This window comes from Carassius carassius, chromosome 23 (genome assembly GCF_963082965.1).
Source record: "Carassius carassius chromosome 23, fCarCar2.1, whole genome shotgun sequence".
Taxonomy (NCBI): Eukaryota; Metazoa; Chordata; class Actinopteri; order Cypriniformes; family Cyprinidae; genus Carassius; species Carassius carassius.
The window spans coordinates 15,037,908-15,060,759 of NC_081777.1; the positions used below are offsets into that span (position 1 = coordinate 15,037,908).

The 22,852-nt window shown below is 36.1% G+C and overlaps 2 protein-coding genes across 5 annotated transcripts in view; one reads left to right on the forward strand and one right to left on the reverse strand.

The window, feature by feature from the left end:
- LOC132101360 (voltage-gated potassium channel subunit beta-1-like) overlaps positions 1 to 7,507 on the forward strand; it is a 170,429-nt gene extending 162,922 nt beyond the window's left edge. For all 4 annotated transcript variants that reach the window (XM_059506257.1, XM_059506253.1, XM_059506254.1 and 1 more), the window contains exons 9-14: positions 2,209 to 2,294; positions 4,451 to 4,571; positions 4,713 to 4,807; positions 4,947 to 5,067; positions 5,652 to 5,740; positions 5,816 to 7,507. In XM_059506257.1, the coding sequence (XP_059362240.1) occupies positions 2,209 to 2,294; positions 4,451 to 4,571; positions 4,713 to 4,807; positions 4,947 to 5,067; positions 5,652 to 5,740; positions 5,816 to 5,905 (602 nt within the window). In that variant the 3' untranslated portion in view covers positions 5,906 to 7,507. The remainder of the gene's footprint in view (positions 1 to 2,208; positions 2,295 to 4,450; positions 4,572 to 4,712; positions 4,808 to 4,946; positions 5,068 to 5,651; positions 5,741 to 5,815) is intronic.
- A 4,396-nt stretch (positions 7,508 to 11,903) lies between these two features.
- Positions 11,904 to 13,818, reverse strand: LOC132101917 (translocon-associated protein subunit gamma). Its single transcript, XM_059507138.1, has 5 exons — positions 13,589 to 13,818; positions 13,165 to 13,291; positions 12,949 to 13,047; positions 12,267 to 12,398; positions 11,904 to 12,186 (listed from the first exon to the last, which is right to left on the reverse strand). The coding sequence occupies exons 1-5, from the start codon at positions 13,719 to 13,721 to the stop codon at positions 12,120 to 12,122; spliced, it is 558 nt and encodes a 185-aa protein (XP_059363121.1). The 5' UTR covers positions 13,722 to 13,818; the 3' UTR covers positions 11,904 to 12,119.
- Between the last annotated feature and the right edge of the window lie 9,034 nt (positions 13,819 to 22,852).

A 22,852-nucleotide genomic window follows, 5' to 3' on the forward strand; every position in this document is an offset into this window, starting at 1 on the left:
AGCTCATCTGCATTTTTTGGTCTCTTGTTTCTTATTTTCCTCTTGACAATACTCCATAGATTCTCTATGGGGTTCGGGTCTGGTGAGTTTGCTGGCCAGTCAAGCACATCAACACCATGGTCATTTAACCAACTTTTGGTGCTTTTGGCAGTGTGGACAGGTGCCAAATCCTGCTGGAAAATGAAATCAGCATCTCCAAAAAGCTGGTCAGCAGAAGGAAGCATGAAGTGCTCCAAAATTTCTTAGTAAATGGGTTCAGTGACTTTGATTTTCAAAAAAACACAATGGACCAACACCAGCAGATGACATTGCACCCCAAATCATCACAGACTGTGGAAACTTAACACTGGACTCCACCCTTCCTCCAGACTCTAGGACCTTGGTTTCCAAATTAAATTAATTAAAACTTGCTCTCATCTGAAAAAAGGACTTTGGACCATTGGGCAACAGTCTAGTTCTTCTTCTCCTTAGCCCAGGAAAGACATCTTTGACATTGTCTGTGATTCAGGAGTGGCTTAACAAGAGGAATATGACAACTGTATCCAAATTCCTTGACACGTCTGTATGTGGTGGCTCTTGATGCCTTGACCCCAGCCTCAGTGCATTCCTTGTAAATTCATTCAAATTCTTGAATCGATTTTGCTTGACAATCCTCATAAGGCTGTGGTTCTTTTGGTTGGTTGTGCATCTTTTTCTTCCACACTTTTTCCTTCCACTCAAATTTCTGTTAACATGCTTGGATATAGCACTCTGCAGTCAGCTTCCTTTGGCAATGAATGTTTGTGGCTTACCCTTCTGGACAACTGTCAGATCAGCAGTCTTCCCCATGATTGTGTAGCCTAGTGAAGCAACCTGAGAGACCATTTTGAAGGCTCAGGAAACCTTTGCAGGTGTTTTGAGTTGATTAGCTGATTGGCATGTCCACCATATTCTAATTTTTTTGAGGTTTTTGTTAAATGTGAACCGTTCTACTAACCACAAGTAACTTTGCAACTACATGGCAACTAGCAGTCAATAAAGTATTAGACTGTCTACTTAATAAATGCTAGCACTATTTTTTGATCCCCCACAGACATTGTACTGACTTTAAGTAACTTTGCAAGTATGCCAACTTATTATATTAGCCCTAAACTTAACATAATATTCTACTAATACTCTAATAAGAGTTATTTCACATATACGGGTGAACAAGTGAAACTTTCACATATCATAGATGCATTACATGTAAAGTGAAACATTTCAAAAGGTAATTTTTTCTCTCTCTTTTTTTATTTTGATGATTAGAGCTTACAGCTCATGAAAGTCAAAGATCCAGTATCTCAAATATTTACATTAATTAAATGACCATCCCTACAGTATAAATTCCAGGTATCTCTCAGTCAGTGATGATTTGGGGTGCGGTGACATCTGCTGGTGTTTGTCCATTGTGTTTTATTAAGTCCAAATTAAATGCAGCCATCTACTAGGAGATTTTGGAGCACTTTGTGCTTTCATCTGCTGACAAGCTTTATGGAGATGCTGGTTTCCTTTTCCAGCAGGAATTCAGCACCTGACCACAGTGTCAAAACCACTTTCAAGTGGTTTGCTGACCACGATATAACCATGCTTGATTGACCACCCAATGTGCCTGACCTGAACCCCATATAAATCAATGGAATATTTTCAAGAGAAAGATGAGAAACAGTTGATTCAATACAGATGAGCTGAAGGCTCAATAGTACCTCAGCAGTGCCACAGGCTGATCGCGTCCATGCCACAATTCACTGATGCTGGAGTTTGTGCTAAAGGAGCCCCGGCAAAATATTGAGTGCATAAACAAACATACTTTAAAGAACTTGAACTTAGTTTGTTTTGAACTTTTTTTTTTGATTGATTTTGGGAAGTATTCGAAAATTTTGAGATACTGTTTTTTCGATTTCATGAGCTGTAAGCTCTAATCATCCAAAAAAAACAAAAAAACCTTTTGAAATGTTTTACTTTACATGTAATGAATCTAGATTATATGAAGTTTCACTTTTAGAAATAAGTTACAGATTTACAGAACTTTTTCACGATATTCAAATTATTTGAGATGCAACTGAAGTTGCAAATTAATGAGATTTTTTAAAATACTTTTAAGATTTGAAGTACACTACAGGTACACATTGAATTAAATTATTTATTTTTCACAAGGGTAATAACAGAATTTGTGAATATTTGTCTCCACAGAGATCGTCAGAGCCATGACCTACGTGATAAACCAAGGCATGTCCATGTACTGGGGGACCTCACGATGGACAGCTATGGAAATAATGGTAAGTAATATTTTTCTAAACAGCATTAGTCATGATAAAAATTCAACATCCCCTGATCATTGACTTCGTGTAGGACTGAACTCAGGAACAAACTATGTTTGCAAGGACAACATAGTACCATCTTGTATCTCAGCTCTCCTATAGTGTATATTGGCCACATCACATATTTTTAGCCCTTTGACTGAAGTCAGTGTTTTTAAGTACTGTATGTTGCTGTAATTGCAGTGTAGCACAAAGCAAGTTGGCCCAAACTGCTATGTTGTAATTAAGCACTGACATTGTTTATTCATGGGTGATAAATGGTGGCTTGATCAGGGTTTTTACAGAGAGGACATACAATGATGACCTGCAATTTGTGTGACTGTGATAATACTATGTTCTGGTGTCATGCCAGATCCATCCCACGTAAACACACCCCCACGACTGGAACTTGTGTTCACAGCCTGAAATTAGCTCTGTGCATGCATATGAAATAAAGGATTCAGTGGGGTTGTCAACAGCCATGTGATATTAATATAGACTGTATACAGGAGAGACCAGGACTAGCTGTCACTTTTATTACAGGCTGTATTTCTCAGGGTGTACTAAATGTCAGTTTCTATAGGTTCATACCTAAAGACCTGACAACAGAAATCAAACAGTTCCAGCATTATTATATTAAAAAAGGCAATTTCTATTCTATTCTGTTGTTGATGTTTTATTTATTTATTTATTTTGTAATTTAAGTTATTCATACTTTTATTTATCAAGGATGCATGAAATTGCTCAAAAGTGGCAGTGAAGAAAATTATAGGCCTTTTCAATTAAATGCTGTTCTGAATTTTCTGTTTATCAAAAAATAATGAAAAAAAGTATCACAGTCTCAAAAAAATATAAATTATAATATATATTAATCATCACAATTGTTTTCAGCATTGTCAGTATATTAAAATGATTTCTGAAGGAAATTCAGCTTTGCCAACACTGTTATATTTGCTATCACAGTTATTGAGAAAAACAAATTTATTGAAATGCTATTTAATAATCTTCTTCTTCTTCTTCTGAGACTAAATTTGGACTGTATCTCCTCCAAGAGTTTAAGCTACAACCCCCAAACTCTAGTCTGACCTTCAGACTACTCTGACTTGTGTTGCTATATCTTTTCTAACTGACTGGACTTATGATTTTCATTAAATGGATGATAAAACTACAGCTAGTCCCACAGACTTTCATTACTTTTGTACAATAAGAGTTATAATGTTTGCTGTCTATCACTAGCAAATCCTAAAAACTATCCTAGGACAACATGATAAAATCATGCTAACAACATGCTAATCATGCAAAAACATGATAGCAACATGTTAAATCATGCTAGCAGTGTGCTAAATCTTCTGTCTAATCTATCTAAACTGTAAAACTTCAAGCTTTTACAACTGCTTCAAACTTTCAGGGTAGGCTTATTCGAGCCAAATTTTAAGATTGGTCACAAAGTTTACTCATCTAGTTTTAAACTGAACTAATATTTCACAATATTACTGTTTTACTGTATTTCAATAAATGCAGCTTTGTTGAGCAATGAGACTTCTTTTGAAAGCATCTTATAGACCAATATTATTGAACAGTAGCCTACTGTATATGAAAAACATTTGAACCTTTCAGTCTTGCCTGAATGTGGTTTTACTGTATTGTTCACTTTCTACCTATCAGCGATGATAAAAAAGTGACCTTTCAGATTGAAGGATAGAAATAAGTATTTGAAACCAACATAAGCTCACGTTTAGAAAACTAGCATTTCTGTAAATATTTTAAACAAAACCAGCAAATTTAATATCTGCAATATCTGCTGATCTGATGGACCATTGGACAATTTATGAAAGAATGTGCAGCCTTGCTAAAAAAAACAGCATATGCTGGTTAGGTATGTTTTGATGCTGGGATGCTGGTTTATGCTGGTCCTTTGCTGGTTTATGCTGGTTCTTTACCAGCACATGACCAGCATAAACCAGCAAAGCACCAGCATAAAACAGCATCCCAGTGTCAAAACATACCTAACCAGCATATGCTGTTTTTTTTTCAACAGGACGGTCATATAAAATTCTGCCTATTTCAAATACACTGTATATACGGCATATATTTTGATATGAAAGTGTAATGTAAATATCATTTTCTCTTTCTAGGAAGCATATTCTGTAGCGAGGCAGTTTAACCTGATTCCTCCAGTGTGTGAGCAGGCGGAGTATCATCTCTTCCAGAGGGAGAAGGTCGAGGTGCAGCTGCCTGAGCTCTACCATAAGATAGGCAGGTGTCAATAAATCATCATTTACTCACTCAGACTCAGTGAATATGAAACTGTCAAATTTAGAGAATTCATCAGTGAGAGCATACAGCAGCTGCTTATCTTGGTCATACATATTTCCTTGATTCTGTTGGGGACTGTAGGTGTGGGCGCCATGACATGGTCTCCTTTGGCCTGTGGGATCATAACTGGAAAGTATGAAAACGGTATCCCAGAATCCTCCAGGGCAGCTATGAAGGTACCAAGTTAAAGTCCAATTTAATCATAATTTACTGGAATTTTCTAGAAACTTACTGCTGCATATACACGATGACGAATTAAATAGTTATTTTCTCCCTACCTAACTCTACTCATCTACTTCTCTCTTTGTCTTGAAGTCATACCAGTGGCTTAAAGACAAGATAGTCAGTGAGGACGGACGAAAGCAGCAGGCAAAGCTGAAAGAACTCAGTCATATAGCTGAGAAGCTGGGCTGCACTTTGCCTCAGCTCGCCGTAGGTAAGAATTCTCCCAATGACACTTTTACAGAGTTGTCTAGACTTTTGAGCTTGCAGAGCTCATGCAGGTTTTGATTCCTGTTCTTAAATTACTGTTGAAGAGGTGTTGTAAAGAATTTGCAAGAGGGTGTACATATATATATATATACATCAGTAAAGACATTTATAATGTTACAAAAAAATTCTGTTTCAAATTAATTTTGAATTTTATGTTAATCAAAGAATCATAATATAATAAAATATAAAATATAATATAAAATAATAAAATATAATAAAAGAATATAAAACATTTTAAATAGTAGACAAAAAAACAAAATTTTTACTAACCCAAATTTTTGAATGTTAATGTTTATATACTCAGAATTCATAGCAAGTACTTTTGAATGGCCATCAATGAAGAAATTAGATTTTTGACCACATAATGGTGTAGTAACAGTATCTACCAGCAGAGGCTACTGATAATGCTGGCCAACCAAACACAAGCATACACACACTATTAGTTCCATTTTGCCACCTAATCTCCACAAATTGTAATCTGCCGAGAAGGTTGTTTTGAAGACTTCTTTTGTCACTTTTTCATCCCAGCCTGGTGTCTGCGGAACGAGGGAGTGAGCTCGGTACTACTAGGAACCTCAAATGCAGAGCAGCTAACTGAAAACCTGGGAGCCATACAGGTAAGCAAATGAATCGACTTTTAATGAATCTATTCATTTCCAGAGTTTCCCTGACTAATTTTTTTGCACATTCAGGTTCTTCCAAAGATGACATCCCACGTGGTCTCTGACATTGATCATATACTTGGGAACAGGCCGTACAATAAGAAGGACTATCGGTCCTAGGGGCTCTGGACGTGGGCTCAGGTTGAAGCGAGATATGTGTGTAGCAGTGTTCATGCCCTAGTGGTTCCTGCTCCGAATCTGTTTTCATCATCGGGTCAGGCCTTACAGTGCCGTCCTCCATAACTTGTTACCTGCATCCCCTCTGTTTCTGCTAGTTGTGCCTTTGCACCCAAACACAGCAAGAATCCCCTAGACTGGTGTCCAGGTGTCACCTTGTTAAGGCACAATACAGGAGAGCTTCACTCAGAAATGTGATTTATGAACCTTATAAACACCCATGCTTGACCTCTGCTCTCAAAACCATCAGCCACCGGGACGTCTGGCAGTATTAGCGCACACACAGAGTGGAGGAAAAGCGCATGTCATCCTCTTGTGTTCAAACGCAGCAACTGCAAACCTGTAGAGCGCAGACTCTTTGGAGCAGTGTGCATTCACAAAGATTCGAGCTGTTTTGCCTGTGCAAGAATGCCTGTATTGATATTTTCTGAGGGATATTTTAAAGACGTTATGCGTGTTTGCTTTATAATGTGTTAGACAAATAAGTAAATGCACTCATCTGACCTATAGGAAATTACTTGAATGAGGGTAGCATAAATCTATGAATACATGCTTACTGAACATGCAACTGTATTATAAACCGACCTCAATCCACACTGCAGTCTAAATATACAGTATTAGAGTTAATCTGACATGCGTAGAATATATTATGCCAGCAGCCTAATGCATTCATGTTTGATTATAAATGAGTGACTTGTTTTTCCTTTTAGTAACAGTATGAAAGATATTCAGAGGAAAACAACTTAAAGGGATGGCCTTGTGAAAAAGAAATGTGTTTAATTGTATTGAAAGTGCACTTTTAGTGTACTTTCAATTTCAAAAGTATGTTTTTTTAAAAACTGTACTTCTAGATAACAACATATCAATGCAGGCCATGTAACTGTACTGAAATAAAGTACAGCTTCATGACCATATTCTTTAATACACTTAATTGGACTTTTAAGAAGTCAGTTGTTGTGCTTTAAAAGAAGTACTCTTATTTTATAAGTGCATATTATACATATCAAAGCACATGTAAAATACTGATTATAATTTTAACTGTAGTGTGTTATTTGTAGAGTGTAGTGTGCTATTCCATTTAAAGTTACTACATTTTAAATGTTCTTCATCATTTCATCATTTCAAATGTGTAATTACATATATATATTTAAATGTGTTATATATAGGTTTCTATGAAAATTACATGAAATTATATTTTAGTTTACCATAAATGCTTGTCAGTACATTTGACAGAATACTTTAACCACATTTCAAAGACAAAATAATTATGAAATTATAAATAAATATGTACTGTTGAGGTGATTTAAGAACAGTCTAAAGTTTAGCTGGCTACATTTAATATACATTTTTACTGTAAATTTTCATTTTTCAAAAATATTGCATTTAATTGACACTTAAGTATATTCTTGTATTCTTAAGTGTGTTTTTCCATAATAAGTATTTTTATTTATTTATTATTTTTGTTAAGTATACTTAAGTATTCTTTTTCACAATGGTAGTTCACCCAAAAATGAATCTTCATTAAAAAAAGAAAAAGAAAAAGAAAAGTCACTGGGTCACTTGTTGTTTCTGACCCAATAGACCTTCACTGTATGGACAAAAACATAGTAAAATTATGTATAAAGAGATGTTAAAAGAAACAAAACTGAGTATCAGTGAATGATGAGTTTTTATTTATGGGTGGACTGTCCCTTTAAGAATCAAGGAGTTCCCAATATGCCCTACTTGAAAGCCATACTTTATCATGCCCTTGATATTTTAAACACAGATGAGCTGCTTTACCCTGTAGTATTTAAATTCTCAGTGTTTGGATGAATGTGGAACTTGTTGGAATTTGGCTTGAGGAAACAAGATGGTTCTGTATAGAAAAAATAAAGAGTGAAACACAGAAGGCTTCATGAGAACCTTGTGTACATAGTGTTACCTTTAGTCTCCCTGCGGAGTGCCTTGATTCTCACCTGCATGAACATTAGGGCTTGCCCATTCTCCCATGGGTCCAGGAGTGTAATACTGTGAGCCTTTCTCAATTGTAAATGATGTCTTTAAAAAAATAATAATAATAAAAAAAAGAAATCATACCACATGGTGACTATTGTTTTCTAAAGTTTATAACACTGTTTTTGAGAAAAGAGGAGCTGTTGGATACACAGGCTGTTCTGAATCTCTGCATCAAGGTCTATTATCATATCATGCATCTCTCTCCCTGTATGGCAGCAGTGTACTTCTGTAAATATAAATATGTAAACAGTACATAGAGGTAGATTATATGCTTGAAATAAAAATGCATAAGGTCAGTAAACCCATGTGTGTTTCCTTATTGGGCAATGGTGGACACAATAAGCTGGTGAACAACCAGTAAAAATGTTGTATTATCGCAAGTAGGTCCACATGACACCGGAGTTCAGCTCACATTCCATTTTTTAAATGCTGAGGATGATTTATGAGCTGGACAGCAGCCATCCACCAGGGGGCGATTGAAATATTTTGGCTTCATTTTTCAGGATATATGAGGAACACCTGGTTCTGTTCCGAAAGGACTGCATGATGAATTGTATTTTAATCATGATCACAATCTCTAGGCCTACTTCTCTTGATTTATTAAGCATAACTGTCTGCGATATTTGCCTGCTGGTTATTTATCCTGAAGGCATTTCATTTTCATTTGGCATTTGCATTATCTTGCATCGGTAACAAGCCTCCACAAGCTTTCATGGTTGCAGTTGCTAGATGTCAAGAGTTTAAATGCTTCAGAGCTTTTTTTCCTTAAATCATTACATTTTCTGCTTAGCGGTTTGCTTAATCTTCCCAACCTGACATAATAATACATATTACTCTTATTAATACATAAAAACAGAACAGCTATTAGACAGAAGGAAAAAAATCCCTATGCTATTTATGTGATACTAATTAAGATAAAAGAAAAAAAAACGTACATCTCATTTAGTCAAACTGAAAGGTATATTTGTAGTGCAACATTATTATTTGAAATAATTTGTTTCAGTTATTTTGAATCCAAAGTGTCACCCGTAAGTTAAAATACAGTAGGTCTTAAAGTGACAGCAGCGTAATATAAGGGGAATAAAGGGCAAGAAAGGGAACCCATTTTTAGAGTCGTTCTGAATAAAGGTGAATCCATTCACTAAAGTACATTAAAAAAGGGGTACATGCACTGATCTATATATATATGACTGGATCGCTCATTGCGTTCTAAACTGCCAACCGGCAGTGAAGCCACCGGAAGTGTTCGATCCGCCATCTTACTAATCCCTACCAGCAGAGAGCACCATTGAGTTACATTCAAACCGCTGTCCTAAAATAACTCGATTTGAAGCAAATCAGTCAAACGAGACTCGTTTTTATGTTACGTGTAATACATTAATGTTTACTTCAGATGTTATCTGAAGTGTTTATGGTCTTTTGGGGCAGGATAAGCGATATATTTAAATCGTTTAGGTGTGTGTTTGCTGCGCACTAATGAGACAGGTAACGATCCAACACAAAATATACCTTATTTCTTCATGAACATAATTATTCAGGAATTATTAAACATGAACGTATTAGTATCAGATATGGATTGTAATATATTACAATGAATAATACAATTATTTTGTTAATATTGCTCTATAATGAAATTAAAAGCTTAACTTACTATCTGGGAAATAAAGCTTTTTGTCTTTAAATCCGTAGTGTATTTAGTCAGTTATTTCTCTGAATAAATTCAGATTTCAGAACGAACACCTTGTCGTTTGTTATATGTGTTGAGGTCGTGTCCGTCTGATGTTTATCGTGTTCATGATGCTCACTACTGTAATGAACATAGCTTTTTAAGAAGTAGGGGAAATTCTCGACATTAAAAAAATAACCGTTTACATGCCTAGGGTGTTTGCATTGTAATAATGTACAGAGATACTTCATATTTATAAACGCTGACTTGTTAGGTGATGTTTTCTCATTATAATCATACAAATTCCTATTAATTCAATGGAACGTTTACGCACACTAGGGATTGCCAATATGGCGGCGCGGCAGCTTCACTTTAATGACGTCATGAGCAATCCAGTTCTATATTATAGATCAGTGGGTACATGTGATGTTCAGGACAGGAAGTAACTTTATTGTTCATGGTCATGTGACCCAGGGTGGTGAGTCTTCATGATTCATTTCAAAGCTAGATAGTGGAAGTGTTAAAGTGCACATGTAAACAATAATTCAATAAAATATTTTGAAATCTTGATTATACTTTATTTTTTTTGCAGTAATTACAGGTCCATCTCAATAAATTAGAATGTCGTGGAAAAGTTAATTAATTTTAGTATTATTTCAAATTGTGAAACTCGTGTATTAAATAAATTCAATGCACACAGACTGAAGTAGTTTATGTCTTTGGTTACTACATTTAACAAAAACCCACCAATTCACTATCTCAACAAATTAAAATACTGTGACATGCCAATCAGCTAATCAACTCAAAATGCATGCAAAGGTGAGCCTTCCTGAGCCTTCAAAATGGTCTCTCAGTTTGGTTCACTAGGATACACAATCATGGGGAAGACTGCTGATCTGACAGTTGTCCAGAAGGGTTAGCCACAAACATTAATTTCCAAAGAAGATGGCTGTTCACAGAGTGCTGTATCCAAGCATGTTAACAGAAATTTGAGCGGAAAGAAAAAGTGTGGAAGACAAATATGCAAAACCAACCGAGAGAACCGCAGCCTTATAAGGATTGTCAAGCAAAATTGATTCAAGAATTTGAGTGAACTTCACAAGGAATGCACTGAGGCTGGGGTCAAGGCATTAAGAGCAACCACACACAGACGTGTCATGGAATTTGGCTACAGTTGCCATATTCCTCTTGTTAAGCCACTCCTGGGACGTCTTACCTGGGCTAAGGAGAAGAAGAACTGGACTGTTGCCCAGTGGTCCAAAGTCCTTTTTTCAGATGAGAGCAAGTTTTGTATTTCATATGGAAACCAAGGTCCTAGAGTCTGGAGGAAGGGTGGAGAAGCTCATAGCCCAAGTTGCTTGAAGTAAAGTGTTAAGTTTCCACAGTCTGTGAGAATCTATGGAGTATTGTCAAGAGGAAAATAAGAAACAAGAGACCAAAAAATGCAGATGAGCTGAAGCCCACTGTCAAAGAAACCTGGGCTTTCATACCACCTCAGCAGTGCAACAAACTGATCAACTCCCTGTCATGCCGGATTGAGGCAGTAATTAAAGCAAAAGTAGCCCCTACCAAGTATCAAGTATATGTACAGTAAATTACCATACTTTCTGGAAGGCCAACATTTATTTCTTTTCTTTATTTTTTTAATATTGGTCTTATGAAGTATTCTAATTTGTTGAGAGAGTGAATTGGTGAGTTTTTGTTAAATGTGAGCCAAAATCATCACAATTAAAAGAATCAAAGACTTAAATTACTTCAGTCTGTGTGCATTGAATTTATTTAATACACGAGTTTCACAATTTGAGCTGAATTACTGAAATAAATGAACTTTTCCACAACATTCTAATTTACTGAGATACACCTGTATATTGACAGAAAAAAATAAAAATAATGGAGTAATGGATGAAGTGCTGCGCTGTCATGGGCTCATTCCGAATAAAGATGAAGAGCTTATGAGGGAAAAACATTGTATTTCTTTGCTCTCTTTACCAAGTGCATTCCAATGAATGAAAAAAAAAAAAAAATTATATATATATATATATATATATATATATATATATATATATATATATATATATATACACACCCATAGATTTATTATATAGTCAATTAATAAAGTCTAAACTTTTCAATGTTTTATTTTTAGTACATTTGATTAATTTTCTTGCATTTGCATCTTTTTCTATTGTAATTATTTGTCTAATTGGTATCAAAAAGCCATTATTTACAGCAGAAATAACTATGTTGTATACTTAAATTAAAATATGACAAAATACGTGAGTAAACAGTCTTTTATTGTTACAAAACAAAAAAAAAACAAGAGAAGACCAGACAAAAAAGGCCTCAACCAATCATGAATTTCATGAAACTTTAACAGATGAAATGATAAACGCCCTCCTAAAAGATAACAAATTGCCTTGCCTGCCCCCACCCCCAATCCCATGATCCTCTCAATTGCTTGTTCCTCAATCTTCTCCTCCTAATGCAATTTGTTTATTTGGACCCTGTGGACAGCAGGGCAATCAGACCTGAAGAGGCACTAATGGACAGAATGTAGTTCCTGTGACAGACATACGAGGTAAACGTTAGACATCTGGACCAATCGATAGACACAAAGACAAAATGTTACAGTAAACTTACACTGTCGGATTGAAGTTCTTCAGCAAGAAGAAAGAGGAAATGATGACAATCAAAAGGAAGAGAGTGTTGTTGTAAAAGATGGAAAAAGTTGTGGCCTCGTAATCAGCGACCTCATTCTTCTTCCACAGGATCCTGCAACAAAGACTAGCTGTTAGCAACAGAGAACTTCCAAAATTACAGAATGAGCATGTTCTGTAGCATATTTAAGACAGCAGGTCAACAGGATCCATATAAAGCTTTTTCTGCAATCATAGTCAGCAGTGTTGTCATGTTTGCCTAAGAAAAAAACTATTAAAAATAACAACAAACAGTAACAAATGCAGTAACTGAAATAAATAAATTTCACAAGACTAGAAATAAAAACACTAGAAACACTGCTTTGAGTAATTTAACGAGCTTATTTAAGTTGAAGTACTCAAAGCAGTATTTCTAGTGTTTTTATTTCTAGTCTTGTGAAATTTATTTATTTCAGTTACTGCATTTGTTACTGTTTGTTGTTATTTTTAATAGTTTTTCAGAATTACCAAAAAAAATAAAAATTGTATACCGTATATGTGTGTGTGTATATATATGTATATTTCAAATATTTCAAATAATGAACACCATACTATAAAAACATTAAGATCTTGTCAATGACAGCTGACAAAACCATCAGTATTTATCACAGTTAAGACTAACATACCTCTCGTCCTTCTCTTTGCGGGACATTTTGCGGTTGTCGGCCTCAGAGAGCTTGCGGGTCACTTCCTTGGACACGGCGTCTTCACGTTTCTGAGCGACTCTGAAAGTACAAAATTATTAACTAATAAAGTTAACAAAAGATATAAGGGTCACGGAAAACAGAGAGGAAGGGGAAATAATTTAAACAATGAGTGAGGTTTCATTTAGGTATTCTTACTTGTGCTTGAGAACAAATTTGACGTTCTTGTAAGCAAAGGCCACCAGGTATGTGCTGACCAGAGTCATGACTGCATACAGCACTGCGGACTGGACCAAATCCATGTGCCAGATCCTCCAAAACAGCCCTGTTACAAAACAATACATAAGCAAGGACAGGGTGAGAACAATATCGTTTTGCTACAATATATTCACAATGAATAACTAAAGTAAAACAATAACAGTGGTCATCAGAGAGACCACAAATAGTGTTGCATAAACGCTTTAAGCGAGAACCTACTTAACGTTACTTTTATCTACGTTAATATAGAATAGAATAGAATAGAATAGAATAGAATAGAATAGGCAGCTCAGTTTTGAGCAGCAACCTCCACGTCAGAAGGAATGCCGAGAGTATCATTAGCGGGAACAGATGAAGAACTTACAGATGGGGATTGCGGACACGATTAGCGCATTGCCGTAGAACAGCGCCGTAGATTTGGCCGACAGGTTCCTACTGAAGTCCTGCAGGAGAAGATCCTCCTCTGATTGCTGTTTGTTGCCGCCTTTGGGTGCCATGTCTCCGGTCTGCGCTCCTCTGCGATTCTCGGCTTGGGGGAAAAGAGACAGACACGTATGTGATCGGAATGGATGAAGCGCTTACGCCGCGTCAGCACAAACAGTGACGTAGAATTGATGCGCGCAGAGGCAGAGCTCAAGGGAGTCTCGAGCAGCTGCTGTCCTCTAGTGTCCTGGAGGAGCAACCGTACGTAAAGCACCCAGAAGAATAAATCAGCCTAGTTTACCAAATAATTAAATTTCTCTAATACTTTACTCACACGTATGCTGTTTCAAATCTATAAGTTGTTGTTGTTGTTTTTTTTTTTTGTTCTTTTCATCTTGCCATTGCAGCTGTAGTAACCGAGTCCTGTCAAACGAAAAAAAAAAAAACGGTTTGTGTTGATTTGAGACGCATGTATACATATTGTTGACCACTAGATGGAGACAGATATTAAAGTTTACAAAGTAGCAAGTATCACATGGCATTAGTTCAGATTAATCAGAATTAGTTATAACTCTGCCCTTATAAACAAAGATGCTAGCCTATATTAGCTCATTTAAACATTAAAGGTGCTGTATGTACGTTTTTGACTCTACTAAAGCATAAAAAGGGCATTATGTGTTAGCAGGTATTTAAAAAACATGCTAAGTTAACATACTTGTTTCTCTGACAAACAATGCTACAGTCAGTTTATTCTCTTTGAAAAATGTGTGTTCGGTGATGTCTGTAGTTGTGGTTTGTGAATCCCGCCCACTGCTAGTTTACCCAATTGTATCTCGGCACCCCGGGTTGCCAGTTGGCAAAACACCGCGTATTCAAATTCATTCATCCTCAAGTGCGCTCGTTCTTGTTGGTATCGTCAATTTGGCAACCTGCGTGTGCGTCAAGTCTGAGGAGGAGGGGCCGGGTGAAAAAAAAAACCCTCTCCAATATTTTTAATTTAGACTGCAATACCCAGTTCAACCACCAATTTTTGTTTTAAGAGCCTCAAATATAGTTTTTTGTTTGTTTGTTTATTTGATTGTTTTTAGTCTGAAGAGTGTTTTCATGTTTTATGCGCCTTTGTTAAATATTGAACGTGTATTATTTGGAAGTATTTTAAAGAATACAAATAGTGATTATGTCCTATTCTTTAAATCTTTATGCTAAAGCCACATTTAAAGGCCTAACTTTTTAAACAAATGTGTATTTGTATATTTTCATTAGATTGGTTATATATTTGTAAGTTTCACTCTTTACTTCCTTCCTTCTGAATTGATACACTGCAGATATATATTAAAAAAAACTATACAAAAAAAAAACCTTGACCCTATCATTTCCCGCCTAAGACAGGTTAAAAATTTAAAACCAAATGTGACACTGACAGGTTTTCAAGCATTGTCTGAAATTTAATTCATAATACAACAAAAGGTAGACTTTTATTGCTGACTTTCAATGCAGAAAGACTTACTGAGACACTGGTGTCTCTCTGTCTACTTTTCTTTTTCACCTCAACAGCGACTGAAGTATCATTCCGTTTCTTTAGGGGAGAAACTCAACCTGCCACCCAACCAGCATAAATGTCTGAGAAAAGCAGGAATATTTTTTTTTCTTTTTTTTCTCATGTCTGAGACATCATAACTCTGTGAAGAGAAGTTTGGAACAAATTATTTTGTATGAACACTCAGTTGAGATTTTAGGTATAGTCACCAAGTCACCTGATATCGTAATGACATTTACAGAACAACAACTTTGAGCTGGCTTTGGAAAGGCAGAAGCACAGGTGATAAGAATAATAATTGAGGGAAGGAAATGAGAATGAAAGTAAACCAGGAACTAGCTGACTGTACACAGCGTTGCTGTAGTTGATAAAGGAAAGCAGAAAGCACCAGGGAGACACCAGTGAGGACAAAGTTCAGGTAAATGCATAAACGCATCCTGGGTTTCCCCGGTTAACAAAGGGCAGTTATGAAATGGGTGTAGACCTCATCGTTTGTTTTTTTATTTGACATCAGAATGACTAGCAGCCTACTCATGGCAGCTGGTTTGATCACATTTGCACCTCTTTCTGGAGAATGGGTGGATCCGTTCAATGGCAGCCAGTTACGCATGTGACGGTGCTTTGATCCGAATAGCACCCAACTTTAAGAGGTTGCATATGATGACTGTGCTGACAGCATTATGTATTCCGTCAATAGGACTTGCTTTTTGTTCTCTTGCCATTTTTAGATCTAGGGTGTAGACAAAAATGCATAGCAGGATTTATAAACGGTAGATTGCAGAATGCAACATTAAAGAAAAAAAGATTTGTAGTGAACAGGTTACACTATTCAGAAAGACAAATGAGAACATCATGACTGTGCAAAAAGCACACACACACACACACACACAAAAATAGTAGATCAGAAACCTTGGTTGTGTCAGCCCGGGGTTGGTTGTGAAGACAGAATTCTAATTTTTCTATCCCTTTTCTAATCGTCATGCTCATCTGTACGCATCTTATATTAAGATGCAGAAACATTGTGTGCACATGTATTTATGTGTCCGGTTCATCTGTATTTTAGATATCTTTTACAGGTGTCTTTTCCCCCTGATGAACATAGTGATTATATTAAACAGAACAGTAACAAAGTAACAGCAAAATTATCGTACACATACTTTGCCTCAGACTACTATACTGGAAGGATAGTAAATGTTGAAATTAAGTGTTAATGTTTTGCACGAGATCTATTAGTGTTTAATGTTGTGTTATGCTGATTTAAAAGGGTTTCTGTTATGAGTTTTTCAGGGTTACCAATATATTGACGACTAAAACCTGTAAAGGTCAAGAATGGGCCAAAGAATGATATGATTCTGTGTTTCAAAAGCAGTAATAGCACAGTCTTTGCAATTTACATGTGTGATATTGCAAACTAGCAGTTAACTACAAGATGTGTGAGTTCATTTTAAATAGATTCAACTAATACACAACAACAAGCATATTTTAGTAGAGTGTTTAACTGTATATATGAAGCAACATTCTTTTTTACTGAACTCAAGTTTCCTCAATCATAAAAATATTAAATATTTTCTAGTATTCTGGGTGTTTTCCGTGCCATTCTATGCAGAGTGATAGTTTGTGCTTTGATATGCAGTTGCTAGGTTAACTGGGAACTGTTTTATCAAGGTGGTTTTGTCAAGTTTTATCATCTGCCAGACAAAATCCTAAGACAAAAATGCCAAATTTCTCTCTCTCAAAAAAACAAACAAAACATTTCCTCAACAAAAAGTACAATTTAAGGTATCATTCATGATGTTACTTGAGACCTGCATCCTGTTATGGAAGTCAATGCTAAATCAGAATCTCAAACTGCTTTTTGTTTGTAATAAGTGTGTCATGATGTTCGTCAGAAGCACAGAGCACATGGTTAGCCTGAGGCCAAAGGCTGAGGGTTATTACACCGGCCTGCCAAGGCCACTTGCAAAAGCAAACAACGAAAAGAGCTGGAAAGAAAACCTCAAGACATTGACATTTTGGCAGGAGAGGAAAGCTCATTCGTCTATCTGCATCTGAAAGGTCACTGCGTTTTGTGTAGCGTCAACCCTGCGTGTGAAGAACACGGGAGATGAACAAACAAGCTTGGTGTGACCACTCAAACAGCAAAAACACAACAGCAGGGACTCCAACAAAAAGCGGAGGTGGAGGGTTAAATAAAAAATACAAATTCAGCTGCTCTCTGACTTTAAAACTGACCTTTTCATCTAAGGAAACACCAGAACAAATTCTGAAGAAGAGACCGAAAGAGAAGGAAATAATGACTGCTGAGTTAGCTTGACATTACGGTCATCAGAGTCTGTGTGCCCAAAATGACTTCACCGTTTGTGCATCTTTGAAGATACACGAGGAAAGAAGAACATATGGTTTTGTGTGAGCTATTATTATGTGGCCAATATGCTGAACAAACACATATTGTGCATAAACAGACACATGCAGTATTCTTGTGACTTCATATGGCAAAAAAGACTGGGTTGGAAAAGTAAATATGATACTATGAACTAAATCACAGCTTCCAGTTTCATCCAGTGATTTTTTTTGGCAACTGATAGATTTGCTGGAAGTTTACACTAATATGTCTTTTGTGTGAAGATAAATTGCTGAAATTGTTAGGTTTAATAGGAGATGATTTATTCATTTTTGCTGCTTAATGTAGTTCATTATACACAGACTTTTGAAGGTAAACTATGTAGACTACTCTTTGAAGTATGCACTTCCTTCTGTGTTTTTAGTACAAGGAAGTTCATACTTATGTTAATGTTTCACCTCAGAAAAATTGACAACCGTTGTTCTGTCATGGCAACTGGGATTGGAATGTTAATGAACATGACAATGTTAATGTATTTGGTCTTGGTGGAATAGTTCTGCTACGCTGCTGCTGCAGCAGAGCAAGTACCGAGACATGCTACTGCCAATACATCCACAACATGCTGCTGTGAGCATGTAAGTAATATTGCTGCTGCAAATATAACATAAATGAAGTAACCCCATAGCATACATGAATCACCTCGTAGCAGATATATACAGGTGGAGCTAGTGGAGGTGGAGGGTCTCTGAAGCAAGCTACACTGCTAACGGGGCAAGTTCTAGTCATATATTTGAATGTTGAGCATTGAGTTCATTGGCTAACAATACAGAAGAAAACCAATCAGCTGTGCCATGTGATAATGATGTCATTTCGTCAGACTGAGTTGACCTATCAGACTGCACCATCAGAGTTTCATGCCAGAACGCTGTATTTGTCTTAGGTCTGCCATGTATTCAAGTGGTCCTGCCATGTTCAAGTAATAGAAGTGAATATTTCTTCATTGTTCTGAATTCAGATATAATAAATTGTATGTATATATTTATATGTATGTATATATGTATATATATATATATATATATATATATATATATATATATATATATATATATATATATATATATATATATATATGAAAAATGGAAGCATCCGCGCAAATTCTACTGGGAAGACTTAATGCCACGTTACATTACAATTAGATCTAGCCAATCGGCACTCAACACAAGGAATATAAAAGCTCTATACTCACCCTTCATTGTGTTTGTAGATACTGTCGTGATGTTTTCCTCCATCCATCCCACCACCACCAGGTTGGCCCCGTCCATGTGGAGGTATGCTCTGTCCTGTCTTTGTCTTTGGCAGGAATACTACTATGTCTGATTCAAGCTACGGATGGGGCCTACGCCAAAATAATTCTGTTCTTTGTATTGGTTTTGTCAATAAATACTTTTGAGTTTTATCTTCACCTCCTGAGTCTTTCTGGTAGAACTATTTTTACAGGTGGTATTTGTCATACTGGGGGTTCTTTTCTTTCATAATTCAGCTGAAAAGATTGTAGACAGTGTAGTAACAATAGGCTATTTTTGACATTGCGGTATCATATGAATGCAATAGTACAGCAGTCAACAGTCTTCTATAGTTTTGCCTTGTCTTGTGTTTAAATTGTAATACTTTAATGCCATTTCTCATTACGTAGAAAACCTTTGTATGTCCAGATGTGGCATATTTACAGTTTTACTCGCCCAACATTCAAAGGCTGGAAAATCCCCTTTCCACATTTGAAAGATTTGCTTTACTGGTGTGACCATGCCTGTATGTCACGTTTGCTCTCAGTAAATCAACACCAAGGATTGTAACGAAGGACCACTCCCTCTCATTTGCTGTAGACTGTTAAGTACACTACATGAATGCAGCTTGGCATGTGTACAATGAATGAGATGAATGAGTGCTCTGTTCATTATTTGCTGCACTGAGGGGAAAGACCTTGTGTTGCGTATTTTGGAAAGATGTATTTGATGTGTTTTGAATTGCGCCAATATATGTCATATATTTATTGACCTTGCACATGCTCTCTCAAGGTACTCCTCCCAAACCTCACTATGAACTTGCACTCCCAGATCCTCCCCAACCTTCTGAACTCTGGAGTAGATGATGTCTATTTACTTCATTTGAAATTAACTTGAAAGCAATCTGTGATTACACAGTTCAATTTGGCTGGTTATAAAAAAAGAAGGAAAAAGAAACGTTTGTATGGGACTTCAGGATTGTAAATTGTCCAAATATTGAATTTTTTCCAAATAACCAATATTTCGATCTTTGATTATTATATATTGAAATACTCTTTACTAACTATAAATGGCAAGTCCTACATGCAATTTCGCTCTCTAATATTTAAATTATGCTGTAAAAATTAGATACTACAACAAGAGTTTTATTTTAAAAGCTATTTTGAAAAGAAATTCAAAATAAGGTTTGCATACAGTATCCAATTTAAAATCTAAAATGCATATTATGGGTGTATTTTTTCATTCTTTCTAAAAATTGCATTCCATAGATTAATTGTTTTTATATTTAGTTTTCATACAAGAATGCAATGAAGGTTTATTTTTATTAATTTTATTTTATTTTTTTATGCATTGTACCTGCTAGCACTAAATTTTATGTATGGCAACACTAACACCATACAGTACATTCCAGTTTTATATTTTAGTCTCATCTAACCACCAAATCACCAAAGCCCATATTGCAAATGGTTCACTAATGGCTTCTTTTGTACCATAGGGCGTTGTTATGCTGAGTTATGTCATACAAGGCTCTTATAATAATAGCTCTTATAATTGGATCATTTTGAAAGCAGTCTGGAAACATCCATGACTTATTTGGAGGTGTCGATACATGTAAGTATTTTAATATCCGTATTTGGAAACAAGTTTCAACAAAAAGGCAAATGACAGATGGTGTTATGGGAACGTTTTGAGCTGGCAGCAGTTTCCATTACTTGTTTTAATTCATTGTTGGTGCGCATAAGCGAGATTAGTGAATAGGAAGTGAGGAGTGTATGTCGAGTTGTGTCAACAAGGCAAGTGTGGGTGTGTTTCTATATATGCATGTATCCCATTGTACGGGTGTTATGTCAGTTACGTGCTTGTACATGGGCAGAGAGGAAGCCTGGGAGCCAGATAATGTGGGATGTGGAAGGAGGGGACTTAAGTACCACTTGGGGAACCCATTCTTCTTGACATGTACCAAAAGCATGGAGATGTGAGATGAAAAAGGAATGTGAGGTGTAGACACACACAACCTCTCATCAAATCCTCACATTGCACATTACCAAAGCAACATGATAATGACGTACGTTTTCTTTGGCTAAAAATTCAGGGAGATACGGAATAGGGAAGGTTTATTTTTTATTTAACGACAAATTTTGTCTTCTTTGTGTGCTACTATATCTATTAAAACATATAGGCTACTTACTATGGGGTTAAGGTTTGGATGAGGGTTTGGTTTAGGGTTAGTTACATATAATTATGCATAATTTACTGTTATTATAATAATAAGTACATGTAACATGTAACAAGGACACAGCAAATTACCGAAACTACAAGTAAATAAAAATGAGAAATCTTGTCTTGGCAACTAAGTTAAAACTAAAAGTTATAACAAAAATAAATGAAACCTAACTTGTATTAAAAATAGCAAGAAACTATTAAAATTGCAAAAGCTCTTATAAGAAGATTAAAAATAAATCAATTAAAACGAAACCTGAAAAATATAAAAATAAAAGCAAATTTGAAATACCAATACAAACTTTAATAGTATATACATAATAATAAAATGACATGGGTATGCTTTCACTATTAATTTAAGAATCAATCATTTATAAGACAAATGGAGGAAATGATGGCTATTCCAGGCACAAATTTAAGTAGGGCTATGAAAGTTGTCCGAATAAGACATTTACAGCTTTTTATTATTTAAAATGTTTCTTCTTGAGTTTGGCTCTGTCGAGTTTGAGAACCTTTGAGCCTTCAAGAAGAGGCTAAATAACACACCCAGGCTAACATCTGTACTCCAGATGCTTCAGTGTCTATTAGGCAACCCATAAGCAGCTGTATATCATACACTTTCTTTGCGTGCCAGTAGCTGCAGCATCTTTATCGTGTGGAATACCACACAGACGTTCCCTTTCATCCACAAACAGGTTTCCTGCATGTTAATATAAGCTGCTCAAGAGCCAATTAAAAACACTCATGAAACCCTTTACTCTGCAGTGAGCAATGCATTGCAGAATTCAATTTAAAATATCCTAAATAAAGATTTATAACCATCTAATAGATGTATTCTAGTTGTGGTTAGATGTGTCAGATGAGGATAGGAACCGAAAAGAGCTCTCTAAATACAATGCTAAGCATCATTGCTTGTTTTCTTCCATTCCAAATCACCAATAGATGGCAGGATTGCTTTCTCCGTATGGTTTCCTAAAACATGTTGATCTCCTTTGTAAATCTTGATCATGCTTTATGTGATGTAATCCTTCAGGACTCAAGAGGTGTGTGTTATCAGATGTACTGTATTATTAAATTAAACCACTCCTGACCTGACAGTTGCTCTAATTAGTTCTGTATATAAAGCCATGTGATGGAGACTAAACGTTTCATAAGAGGTCACAGGATGCATCAGGCACTTATTATTCTAATCTAATCCTGTGATCATTACTTTTATCCTGTTAAATCATAACTCAAAGTGTGTCAGCCCTCTTGCGTTAAAAAAAACAGGTAAGAGTAATTCCCAGGCCTGAAAAACATATTTTCCTGAATTGCATTAGGCTTGTCAGTGGACACCGTTGCAAAGAGGAAGCAACCAGATAACTTTGCTGTGGCAACAGCCCATTTTTGCTCATATCTCCAGCATGTTGTCCATCTGGGGTTCATTCAGTTTCCTTTCTACCCAGCATTCCATGAATCTGTTTCCCTTTCAGGAAATATGGGAATATAGTTTCCTTGCTTCATCCAAAAATCTTTTTCAGCATAGGTCATAACATCTTCTATCATTTTGTCTTCTGTGTCCATTATTTATTCGTTGGTAGCTGATTTTCAGCTTCGTCTTGATACCCCGTTCCATTGCTTCTGTCAGAGAGAGCTTGTTAGAGTCTGTGGCGGATCTTAAGAGCAGACAGCTCATATCTCAGTGTCTTGGAGCATCCCGCAGGGGTCCAGGGGGATATTCGGAGTTAGAAAGAGCTGCCTCAGATATCTAAAACGGGAGACATTTTAGTCCCTGAACGGCGCAGGATCTGTCAATTCTAATTCAAGGAAGCCCAGACAGGTAAA

What these genes read in the sequence shown, in the direction of transcription:
- LOC132101917 (XM_059507138.1), bottom strand. Translation starts at nt 13,721, where the DNA reads ATGGCACCCAAAGGCGGCAACAAACAGCAATCAGAGGAGGATCTTCTC. An exon ending in CGTGTCCGCAATCCCCATCT is followed by an intron (nt 13,292 to 13,588) that starts GTAAGTTCTTCA and finishes GTTTTGTAACAG; the next exon opens with GGCTGTTTTGGAGGATCTGG. An exon ending in CGCAAAGAGAAGGACGAGAG is followed by an intron (nt 12,399 to 12,948) that starts GTATGTTAGTCT and finishes TCTTTGTTGCAG; the next exon opens with GATCCTGTGGAAGAAGAATG.